Source organism: Trichomycterus rosablanca, chromosome 15 (genome assembly GCF_030014385.1).
Source record: "Trichomycterus rosablanca isolate fTriRos1 chromosome 15, fTriRos1.hap1, whole genome shotgun sequence".
In the NCBI taxonomy this organism is placed as follows: Eukaryota; Metazoa; Chordata; class Actinopteri; order Siluriformes; family Trichomycteridae; genus Trichomycterus; species Trichomycterus rosablanca.
This window is the reverse complement of record NC_086002.1, coordinates 14136554-14148648: the sequence shown is the minus strand read 5'-3', so window position 1 is coordinate 14148648 and position 12095 is coordinate 14136554. Positions and strand designations below refer to the sequence as shown.

Genomic DNA, 12095 nt, shown 5'->3' with positions numbered 1-12095 from the left:
GGCGCTTGATTTTATACACGTGTGGCAATGGGACTAAATTAAACCTGATGATTATTCAAGAGAGAGAGATTGTGAATTGCTAGGAGTTGATTGGATGTGATAGATTATTTCAAAAGCTAACTGGTACCCAGGTGGTTTCTAGTGGGTCAGTAAATTGTTGCAAAAAAATGTAAATCTTAGCTGGCTGAGTTCTGCCATTTACTGGCTTCAGGTGGAGTTGCTCTGTTGCTGTGAGATGGACTAAAACCCTGTCCAAGTTTTTCCACATAGCACCTAGTATTTCAGAGTAGGTTATGAACCACCACAAATTTAAACATGATGAAGTAGTAACTGAACAGTTAAATAAATACCATAGTTACATCACCCAGATCTCAGAGGTATGTTTCAATTGTTAAATATTTTGTCTTAATAGTGTAAAAATATTGCCATCTTTATTAAGAAAAACTGTCTTGTATGTACATTAATTGGCAATATTACAAACAACATCAACCATATAGATGCACTTTCTGCATATACAATTAGCCCTGCATTGCTGCTCAGTACACTCAAGCTTTTGTAACCCATAGGATTTATTTAACACACCAAATATTATTTGGGTGGCAGACCATTGGCTATACTTCAATTACACTAACATGGTAATGACAGGGTAGTTAACTAACCATATTTGCTGCTGCATCTGAATTTAAAATGTATTTCCATTGTAGGCTTATAAAATAGCCAATAGTAGCTAAGCAGTTAAATGTATATTTATAATTTATGTATAACAATATGTTGTTACTTTCACCTAACCTAACTTGCATGTCAATACCAATGTAAGGGTGCAAAGCTAACAGCAGGAGGCGACAGAGAAAAGAGTAAATAAAATAAACACCGACCAGACATAACATTATGACCACTGACAGGTGAAGTGAATAACACCGATTATGTCTTCATCACGGCACCTGTTAGTGGGTGGGATATATTAGGCAGCAAGTGAACATTTTATCCTCAAAGTTGATGTTAGAAGCAGGAAAAATGGGCAAGCATAAGGATTTGAGCGAGTTTGACAAGGGCCAAATTGTGATGGCTAGACGACTGGGTCAGAGCATCTCCAAAACTGCAGCTCTTGTGGGGTGTTCCCAGGCTGCAGTGGTCAGTATCTATCAAAACTGGTCCAAGGAAAGAACAGTGGTAAACCGGAGACAGGATCATGGGCGGCCAAGGCTCATTGATGCACGTGGGGAGCGAAGGCTGGGCCATGTCATCCGATCCAACAGACGAGCTACTGTAGCTCAGATTGCTGAAGAAGTTAATGCTGGTTCTGATAGAAAGGTGTTAGAATACACAGTGCATCACAGTTTGTTGGGTATGGGGCTGCATAGCCACAGACCAGTCAGGGTAACCATGCATGAATTAAAACAATGCAAAAGAGAGGGGGAGCTGCCTTAAAATATGTCTTGATGAATAGTGATTTATAATTGTGAGAGAAAATTTAGGGTCACAAACCAAATAAAATTACACTTAGGTGTTTAAGCAGAAAATCATGTTTAATAACAAGTAAAAACAGGAAAAGATTTATTTTATGTAATTAATTAATTATGGATGTTAATGTTCTGGCCTCTGAGTTTCTTTGCTGTCAATGAGCACATTCTATTAAAGCTAACAGCATTTGGTCCAAGACAATCACCAAGTCTGCATCCATACTAAGGGACTAATTAAGAATAATGGTGAGAACCCATTTTAACCCACAAATGAGACCACATATCTATGAAGACTGCACAAGAACACACAAAGGACTATAAATGTGTAATTTGGGACAGCAAATGTTGCTGAAGGAGAAAATGTCCGGCCACTTATTGGGTCATCACTTGGGAAGCTAAAAATTAACCTTGTAGCTCAAGTTTGGCATGGCAGAATATTTCAACAAAAGCCTAAACTTTTTAATTAAGTAGAATCTTTATTAAACATAGCTCACAAAACTGGTTTATTCATAACAAACAGATTTTACCAAAAGGTAAAAACATCAATAAAAACAAACAACAAAGAAAAAACAACAGACAAGAAGTTATTTTACTCTATGAGCAGTCTCTCTGCCTCCTTCAGTGCCTTCTCCATCTCCTCAGCATCCAAGCAAAACGATTCCCGATCAGTATGGAGCTTTTCTCTGGCTTCATTTAGGCTTTTCATTGTGTTTTGCATCTCCTACAAGCAAGACATAATTGGTCATTCAATATTTGTGAAACACAATGAATGAAAGAAAATAGAGTTGAAGGGGTGCTCGAGTGGTGCAGTGATCTAATGCGAGTCCTGCTATCGAATGGCCGGACACCTACACAGATTGGCTATGTCTGAAGGTGGGTGGGCCAAAGATGTTGAAGGGGCTATGTGTTAGGTATGGCCCTCTTCATTCAGATAGATCGATAGGTAGGTAGGTAGGTATGTAGGTATGTATGTTGTTTAACGCCATGTTTACACATTGGTCATTCTCATGGCAAGATAGGTACCTAGATTTTGTACAGGTTAATTATTCATGTTCTTTGTCTAGTGTCCTTTCTGTGTTTAGTTCTAGATGTGTATTATCAGTCTTGTATTTTTCAAAAAATTGTATTTGGTATTGCAAGTCTTTGTCATTCTATGTTATATTTTGTGCACTTTGTCAATAAATATTCAATAGTTATTTGTGTATTACAGTGGTCACATATCGGTGGGCGTTCTCCCTTCACCAGGTGTGTATGTGTTAGGCAAGAGTGCCCAATACGACATCTTGTATATGTTGTCTGTTCCAATCTCTTTCCAGTCAGCAGTTTTGGTCGTGTTTGGATGTTGGCGTGGATGTTGTAGAGTTTGTTCTGTTTTTGCTTTTCCTGTTCTTTTTGCCGCATATTTTTAATATAGGCAGTGATTGTTTGTTTTATATGGGCGGCACGTGGCTTAGTGGGTAGCACTGTCGCCTCACAGCAAGAAGGTCCTGGGTTCGATCCCCAGGTGGGGTCCCAGGGGTCCTTTCTGTGCGGAGTTTGCATGTTCTCCCCGTGTCCGCGTGGGTTTCCTCCAGGTGCACCGGTTTCCTCCCACAGTCCAAAAACAATAATTGGCTAATTGGAAACACTGAATTGTCCTATAGATATCTAGCCAGTAGATGAACAAACCAGTGCATTATAGTGCCGGTGCCAAGCCCAGGTAAAATAGGGAGGGTTGTGTCAGGAAGGGCATCCGGTGTAAAAATTGTGCCAAATCAATGCGGATCATGATCCGCCTAGAGCAGACCCCGCAACCGAACAGGACAAAGGCAGAGGAAGAAGATTGTTTGTTTTATATCTGATGGGGGGAGCCTGCAGTTTACAGCTTTTCCTATGTTTCCTTTGCTATCCGATCTGCTTTTTCGTTTCCCGCAATGCCGCAGTGTCATGGGATCCAGCACAGACTAATGTCATATTTACGATTGTGGAGTTATTTTAGTTTTCCTAGTATTTTATTCAGGATTGGGTGGTGGAGGGATAGTGTTTACATTTCTTGGAGGCAGGATTGAGAGTCTGTACAGATTATGCTCTTCGTAAACCTGAGCGCTCAATATATGCTATTGCCATTTGTAAAGCGTGTGCTTCTGCTGTATAACTTGAGCTGTTTCCTTTTCTTTATGTTGATTGGCTACTACTGCTGCTGATACAAAGTTTTCTGCTTTAGAGCCGTCCGTAAAGAGTAGTGTGTGGTAGATAGGTAGGTAGGTAGATACTTTATTGATCTCGAAGGAAATAGGATAGAGATAATACAACTAGGTAATTGGATATGACTGATTGGGAGGAAAGGGAAATACTAATACTTACTGCTAATTGTGCTCCATGTTCTCTTGCAAACTCATCAAATAGCTTTAGCTCAGTCAACAGTTTTTGTGAAACAGTCTGTTACAGAAACAGAAACTGACTTAATTTTTTTGTAGCAAACAATTGGACAAGTGTGAGGTTTTCTGTATGAATATACATATAAAAAGTTAGCATTAAGACAAATTGAGAAATACTTAATAATACTGTACATCTAAACAGGCAGAAAACAAGGATCTTATATATGCATTGATATATATATATACAGTGTATCACAAAAGTGAGTACACCCCTCACATTTCTGCAGATATTTAAGTATATCTTTTCATGGGACAACACTGACAAAATGACACTTTGACACAATGAAAAGTAGTCTGTGTGCAGCTTATATAACAGTGTAAATTTATTCTTCCCTCAAAATAACTCAATATACAACCATTAATGTCTAAACCACCGGCAACAAAAGTGAGTACACCCCTAAGAGACTACACCCCTAAATGTCCAAATTGAGCACTGCTTGTCATTTTCCCTCCAAAATGTCATGTGACTCATTAGTGTTACTAGGTCTCAGGTGTGCATAGGGAGCAGGTGTGTTCAATTTAGTAGTACAGCTCTCACACTCTCTCATACTGGTCACTGAAAGTTCCAACATGGCACCTCATGGCAAAGAACTCTCTGAGGATCTTAAAAGACGAATTGTTGCGCTACATGAAGATGGCCAAGGCTACAAGAAGATTGCCAACACCCTGAAACTGAGCTGCAGCACAGTGGCCAAGATCATCCAGCGTTTTAAAAGAGCAGGGTCCACTCAGAACAGACCTCGCGTTGGTCGTCCAAAGAAGCTGAGTGCACGTGCTCAGCGTCACATCCAACTGCTGTCTTTGAAAGATAGGCGCAGGAGTGCTGTCAGCATTGCTGCAGAGATTGAAAAGGTGGGGGGTCAGCCTGTCAGTGCTCAGACCATACGCCGCACGCTACATCAAATTGGTCTGCATGGCTGTCACCCCAGAAGGAAGCCTCTTCTGAAGTCTCTACACAAGAAAGCCCGCAAACAGTTTGCTGAAGACATGTCAACAAAGGACATGGATTACTGGAACCATGTCCTATGGTCTGATGAGACCAAGATTAATTTGTTTGGTTCAGATGGTCTCAAGCATGTGTGGCGGCAATCAGGTGAGGAGTACAAAGATAAGTGTGTCATGCCTACAGTCAAGCATGGTGGTGGGAATGCCATGGTCTGGGGCTGCATGAGTGCAGCAGGTGTTGGGGAGTTACATTTCATTGAGGGACACATGAACTCCAATATGTACTGTGAAATACTGAAGCAGAGCATGATCCTCTCCCTCCGGAAACTGGGTCGCAGGGCAGTGTTCCAGCATGATAATGACCCCAAACACACCTCTAAGACGACCACTGCTTTATTGAAGAGGCTGAGGGTAAAGGTGATGGACTGGCCAAGCATGTCTCCAGACCTAAACCTAATAGAACATCTTTGGGGCATCCTCAAGCGGAAGGTGGAGGAGCGCAAAGTCTCGAATATCCGCCAGCTCCGTGATGTCGTCATGGAGGAGTGGAAAAGCATTCCAGTGGCAACCTGTGAAGCTCTGGTAAACTCCATGCCCAGGAGAGTTAAGGCAGTTCTGGGAAATAATGGTGGCCACACAAAATATTGACACTTCAGGAACTTTCACTAAGGGGTGTACTCACTTTTGGTGCCGGTGGTTTAGACATTAATGGCTGTATATTGAGTTATTTTGAGGGAAGAATAAATTTACACTGTTATATAAGCTGCACACAGACTACTTTTCATTGTGTCAAAGTGTCATTTTGTCAGTGTTGTCCCATGAAAAGATATACTTAAATATCTGCAGAAATGTGAGGGGTGTACTCACTTTTGTGATACACTGTATATATATATATTTAGGAAAAAAATATGCAATGATGAGTTTGATGTTTGAGCTTGGATGTTACATGTCCAAGAATAAGCCACTAAATAATATACTATGTAAAAAGAAAGCAGAATTTTGGTTACCATGACATCCTCCCTTTGTCTGTCTTTTTGTTCTACAGCTTGCTCAATCTTTTCCCCTGAAACTGAGAACAAATTCAGACACACTGGTAAAGTTAGACAAGTGACTATGTTTTAATAACTAGTAGAAAATAACAGAAGCACTATCAGTTAGCAATCTGAATGACAGTTAAATTGATTGATTTTAACGCTGTATCAGCACATTGAGGCTATTTATATGGTGGTACATAAGTTGCGTATTGTCCTGTAAAATAAATGATAAAATATTAGTATTTTCCCTGGTGCTGTTGTCTTAAGCAGGTTTTGTATATTGTTTTCATTAAAGAATTTCAGTCTCTCTGTGTTTAGCAGTCCATCAGTATGTGTTTGGTTGGTTGTTTGGGTTTATTGCCATATCAGCAACACATTGGCTATTTTATGGCATAGACAGATATTAGAACTGTAAAACATTATATGCTCAGATCAGTTGTTTAATATCAAGACTTTTTAAAAAGTTAAGAATTTTAACTGGAGGAATCTTCTCACTATAAAAATTGTCTCTAATGGCTGAAATTGTAGGACATTCTAATAAAATATGTTTGGTTGTTAGGGGTGTAGCACAGAATTGACAGGTTGGTGCCTGCTTACCAACCAGGAGGTGTCGGTGGGTGAGGGCAGTATAACCAATTCGGCACCTGCTTATAATTGTCTGGTCTTGTCTTTTTAAGAAGTCTCGATTGTGTTTAATATTGATGTTGGGAGTTATTTCATACAGTTTATTTTGGGTATTGGTGGACCAGTCTTCTTGCCATTTTATTCTGCAGTAGTTTTTGATCTCTGGGTAAGCATCAGTTTTTGAGATGTATCTCCAAGCAATCTCTTTATTTCTCGCTTCCTTTGCCAAGCTGTCTGCTCTTTCATTTCCTTCTATGCCACTATGACAGGGAATCCAGCAGTAGACCATGAAAACTCCTTGGGTGTAAAGTTCTTTGTCCAGTTTAAGCAGTTCTTGTATTCTTGGGTGATCTGTTCTCATGGACTCAAGAGCTTGCATGCAGGATTTAGTCAGAGCAAATCACATAGCATTTATGGGGACTAATAGATATATGTCTGATGGCCAAGAGGAGCGCATGAGCCTCTGCCGTGAATACTGAGGCATGATAAGGTAGACGAATACTACAACAGTGGCCGTTGGTTAAAAAAAACGCGGCACCCACATGGGTCTCTGTTTTTGATCCGTCCGTAAAAATGAAACTGTGTTTTGGGAAACTGAGTCTGATTGTGTTGTATAAAGACAGGTAGTCAAGTGGTGACATAGTCTGTTTCGAGGACTTTGCTACATTAAGTATTACGGTTTCCTCAGAGTCCAGGGGGCAGGCAGCGGGGGCTTGGTGGGGCCCTCTGGGATATTTAAAGTGGTCAGTATGTGGCCAATTTGCAGGCCAAGGGGTCTAATAAGATGGGATCTGGTCTGGCATCGTAGAGGGTCACCGAAGAAGGCTTGATACGTGAGATTATTTTTGTTATCCTGAATTCTGAGGGCTGTTTGTAAACTAATCTGAAGTCTTCTGATTGGGAGAGGGGGTTCATTTGCTTCAACATACAGGCTATTGACAGGAGTGTAACAAGAGTAACGAGTATTGACTCAGGTAGCTAAAAGCCCCTAATTAAGCAGTTAATAGGTTTGTTAAAATCAGATCAAGGCACATTACACATTAAAGGTTCCACTCTTTGTAATTTGGTGTTAGCCCAATGGCTCAGATTAGTAGGTCTCATTATGCTACAAGTAAAAAAAAAAAAGAGAAAAACTAAAAACAATGGATTCCTGATTACCAGGGTCAAGTTTTTCTGCTATCAGAAGTACATGACAGTCCCGGAGTTGCTTCTTGATTCCAGCGTTTTCATCTTGAAGGTTACTGCACCGCTCTTCTAATAGAGCTACACTTTCCTATAGAAGCAAACAAATAAAAAGAAATCCTTGACTGGGTGCTTAAAATATACACACACATACTATAAATACATTTCCCATGCTGACATGTACATCACCAGATACACAAATGGCCAAAAGTATGTGGACATGGTATTAAATAATTTTTAAATCATTAAATAACGGCTGTGCATCCAACTACACTATATGGCTAACAGCTGTATAAAAATATAAGTTAAATAGTGTGCTTTTTACTTAGTGGCAACAGTTTAGGGACTCTTTATTTCTCTTTCAGCAGGATTATGCACCTGAGCACAAAGCAAGCTCTATAAAGACTTGGTTTGACTACTCACATGGAGCCCTGATCTCACCCCAGTTCAACACTTTTAGAATGAATTAAACTGTTTGCAAGCCAGGCCTTCTGTTTCAACATCACTGCCTGACCTCACTGACTCCATTGACTAAATGGGCACAAATTCCTACACAAACACTCCAGTCTAGTAGAAAGTCTTCCCAGAAGAGTGGATTATATTAAACTACAAGAAAAGAGTGAGCAAATCAATATAAATGCTGATTGTTTTAGAATAGGATGTCCAACAAGCTTAGGATCAGATGTCCCAATACTTTTGCCCATATAGTATATGTATCCAATTTTGGAAAGGCTCTTTTCTGTACCAGCATGATTGCACCCGTGTGTATAAAGCCAGCTCTATAAAACCATGGTTTGACACGTTTTGTGTGGAGGCACAGCTCTTTAATTATGATTTAATTCTTGCAACTGTAGATAAACAACAAGGTCAACAATACCTTTAACTCTAAAATCTGTCTTTGCAAATCTTCATTTGTTGCCACCAAAATGCGATTCTGCTCCCTTAGATCATTTTGTTGCCCATATTTTACTGAGGGTCTGGAAAATAAAAATAGTCAATTCCCTAATTAAATTTAAACCAAATATATATTTTCAAAAAACAGAGGCTTAAGTGGGCTTCTTACCCTTTCAGAGTCTTTGCTTGGGTTTTCCTGAAAATAAATAATAGAATGGGATTACAAATAGTCGTATTAACATGTGACGGTGTTCTAAACTCAAAACTAAGCCACTTTGGCTAACCTTCATGTCATTCTTGAGATTTGACTTTTTTTTTTCCATGCACAACGTTTTTCTTTCTGAACCTGTTTTATTGTTCACAGTTATACCACTGACCTGACGAAACATGCATCTGTTAAAACACTGTTCGAACAAAAGTGTAGGTTGAATAAAAATTTTTTTATTTTGAGAGCTAAACAAATTTGTATGGTTAATTGCTTATTTATGTATTATTTTATTGTTATGTTTTATACTTACATTAATGACAGTACAAGGGCAAGTGGGGGCCTGGTCTCCTTTTAGCAATAGGTATGAGTCAATGTGGTGTGTCCTATGCAGCATCTTGTGTAGATACTTTGTTCCCATAGTTTTTTTGGGTAGTGAGCTTCATCCGTTTTATGGTATAAGTTTCCTTTTCTTTTTGCCAAGCTGTATGTATGCTTTTATAATTGTTTTGAGATTGGATGGCGGGTAGGGGCATTGTTGGATCAGTAATGTTACAGCTTGCTTTGCTGTCTAGTGTGCTGGTTCATTTCCTTTAAGGCCACAATGTCCTGGGATCCAGCAGAACTTTATGTCATGGCCATGACTTTTTAGTTGCTTTAGTTTTGGGGTTATGATTGCTATTATCAGGTGTGTAGCTGGTCAGTGTAGAAATTAACTTTAAAATATCTATTGTAGCCCCATGTACTATGTTACTCTTTTTGTAAGGACATATTGTTGTAAGGTAATATTTTTTAAATTAATTATATATATATATATATATATATATATATACAGTGTATCACAAAAGTGAGTACACCCCTCACATTTCTGCAAATATTTCATTATATCTTTTCATGGGACAACACTATAGACATGAAACTTGGATATAACTTAGAGTAGTCAGTGTACAACTTGTATAGCAGTGTAGATTTACTGTCTTCTGAAAATAACTCAACACACAGCCATTAATGTCTAAATAGCTGGCAACATAAGTGAGTACACCCCACAGTGAACATGTCCAAATTGTGCCCAAATGTGTCGTTGGCCCTCCCTGGTGTCATGTGTCAAGGTCCCAGGTGTAAATGGGGAGCAGGGCTGTTAAATTTGGTGTTTTGGGTACAATTCTCTCATACTGGCCACTGGATATTCAACATGGCACCTCATGGCAAAGAACTCTCTGAGGATGTGAGAAATAGAATTGTTGCTCTCCACAAAGATGGCCTGGGCTATAAGAAGATTGCTAACACCCTGAAACTGAGCTACAGCATGGTGGCCAAGGTCATACAGCGGTTTTCCAGGACAGGTTCCACTCGGAACAGGCTTCGCCAGGGTCGACCAAAGAAGTTGAGTCCACGTGTTCGGCGTCATATCCAGAGGTTGGCTTTAAAAAATAGACACATGAGTGCTGCCAGCATTGCTGCAGAGGTTGAAGACGTGGGAGGTCAGCCTGTCAGTGCTCAGACCATACGCCGCACACTGCATCAACTCGGTCTGCATGGTCGTCATCCCAGAAGGAAGCTGATGCACAAGAAAGCCCGCAAACAGTTTGCTGAAGACAAGCAGTCCAAGAACATGGATTACTGGAATGCCCTGTGGTCTGACGAGACCAAGATAAACTTGTTTGGCTCAGATGGTGTCCAGCATGTGTGGCGGCACCCTGGTGAGAAGTACCAAGACAACTGTATCTTGCCTACAGTCAAGCATGGTGGTGGTAGCATCATGGTCTTGGGCTGCATGAGTGTTGCTGGCACTGGGGAGCTGCAGTTCATTGAGGGAAACATGAATTCCAACATGTACTGTGACATTCTGAAACAGAGCATGATCCCCTCCCTTCGAAAACTGGGCCTCATGGCAGTTTTCCAACAGGATAACGACCCCAAACACAACCTCCAAGATGACAACTGCCTTGCTGAGGAAGCTGAAGGTAAAGGTGATGGACTAAACCCAATTGAGCACCTGTGGCGCATCCTCAAGTGGAAGGTGGAGGAGTTCAAGGTGTCTAACATCCACCAGCTCCGTGATGTCATCATGGAGGAGTGGAAGAGGATTCCAGTAGCAACCTGTGCAGCTCTGGTGAATTCCATGCCCAGGAGGGTTAAGGCAGTGCTGGATAATAATGGTGGTCACACAAAATATTGACACTTTGGGCACAATTTGGACATGTTCACTGTGGGGTGTACTCACTTATGTTGCCAGCCATTTAGACATTAATGGCTGTGTGTTGAGTTATTTTCAGAAGACAGTAAATCTACACTGCTATACAAGTTGTACACTGACTACTCTAAGTTATATCCAAGTTTTATTTCTATAGTGTTGTCCCATGAAAAGATATAATAAAATATTTGCAGAAATGTGAGGGGTGTACTCACTTCTGTGATACACTGTGTGTGTATATATATATATATATATATATATATATATATATATATACTGTATATATAAAATTGTTATTATTTAATTTATTTAGAGTACTGACTTTTCACTGTCACTCTTCAGATTTGCTTTTCTGGAAACAAAATGTGGTAGTGTAGGAATCGCTGTATCCTTCAGTTGAGGCTTTTCCACTCTCTTCATGATCGCCTGCCAAAATAAAATACATTTAGTTTGTTAAACAGTTTCTCTTATATAAATAAAGTTAATGATCTAACTTCTAGACATCCAGCTAGTTCATAAAAAAAACCGTTTTAATGGAAAAATACATTGACGTTATTAGCATTTATTAAATGTTAAACATTGTGCAAGGAAATATATATTTAATTCTGTGATAATTCATACATGTTAATATACATTTAAATAAAATATAGTTCAAACCTGAATAATATTTACGCAATATAAACGCAAGCTTCAACAGATTTGCAGCGCGGCTGAAGATTCAAAATATGAACGCGTCACTTCCGTCAACTAATACGTGTCTAGAGGCGGCGCCCGGTGTAGTGATAAAATGTGCACTATTCAAAAACTCTAATCGGAAGTGGTGTCACAGTCAAGCGTCTTCGTCTCGGGCTGCGTCCGGAATCGCATACTTCCATACTCAATAGTACGCGAAATGAGGACGCGAGAGCGGTTAGTATGTCCGAATACACAGTATACACAAAGAGGTACGCGAGAAGTACCCGGATGACCTACTTATTGGGCAGCCATGTTTGAGTATGCAAGCGATGCACACTTGCGGTCCGTTAATGTATCCCATAATGCAACTGGAGCTGCGTAGGCGTTCGAAGCGTAATAAGAAACAAGAAAGATGTTTACAAGTGTAAGTAAGATAAATAAAATAAAACATTTTAAAGACGAATT

The 12095-nt window shown here is 39.8% G+C and overlaps 1 protein-coding gene across 3 annotated transcripts; it reads right to left on the bottom strand.

Annotated features, from left to right (window-relative positions):
* Nucleotides 1-1916: 1916 nt before the first annotated feature.
* On the bottom strand, nucleotides 1917-11961 carry knstrn (kinetochore localized astrin (SPAG5) binding protein). Of its 3 annotated transcripts, none has more exons than XM_063010607.1 (8): nucleotides 11928-11961; nucleotides 11278-11381; nucleotides 8726-8752; nucleotides 8540-8639; nucleotides 7639-7753; nucleotides 5830-5891; nucleotides 3804-3878; nucleotides 1917-2181 (listed from the first exon to the last, which is right to left on the bottom strand). In XM_063010607.1, the coding sequence occupies exons 2-8, from the start codon at nucleotides 11373-11375 to the stop codon at nucleotides 2050-2052; spliced, it is 609 nt and encodes a 202-aa protein (XP_062866677.1). In that variant the 5' UTR covers nucleotides 11376-11381; nucleotides 11928-11961; the 3' UTR covers nucleotides 1917-2049. The 3 variants fall into 3 exon arrangements, with proteins under 3 accessions (XP_062866677.1, XP_062866676.1, XP_062866678.1); XM_063010606.1 differs by lacking the exon at nucleotides 11928-11961 and adding an exon at nucleotides 11613-11717; XM_063010608.1 differs by lacking the exon at nucleotides 11928-11961 and adding an exon at nucleotides 11628-11648.
* Nucleotides 11962-12095: the final 134 nt, after the last annotated feature.

Excerpts from the sequence above, each read along its gene's own strand:
- knstrn (XM_063010607.1), bottom strand. The coding sequence starts at position 11,375 with ATGAAGAGAGTGGAAAAGCCTCAACTGAAGGATACAGCGATTCCTACA. Across the intron at positions 8,640-8,725 it reads CAAGCAAAGACTCTGAAAGG|ACCCTCAGTAAAATATGGGC; the intron begins GTAAGAAGCCCA and ends TTTATTTTCCAG. Across the intron at positions 5,892-7,638 it reads AGCAGAAAAACTTGACCCTG|TTTCAGGGGAAAAGATTGAG; the intron begins GTAATCAGGAAT and ends ATTTGTTCTCAG.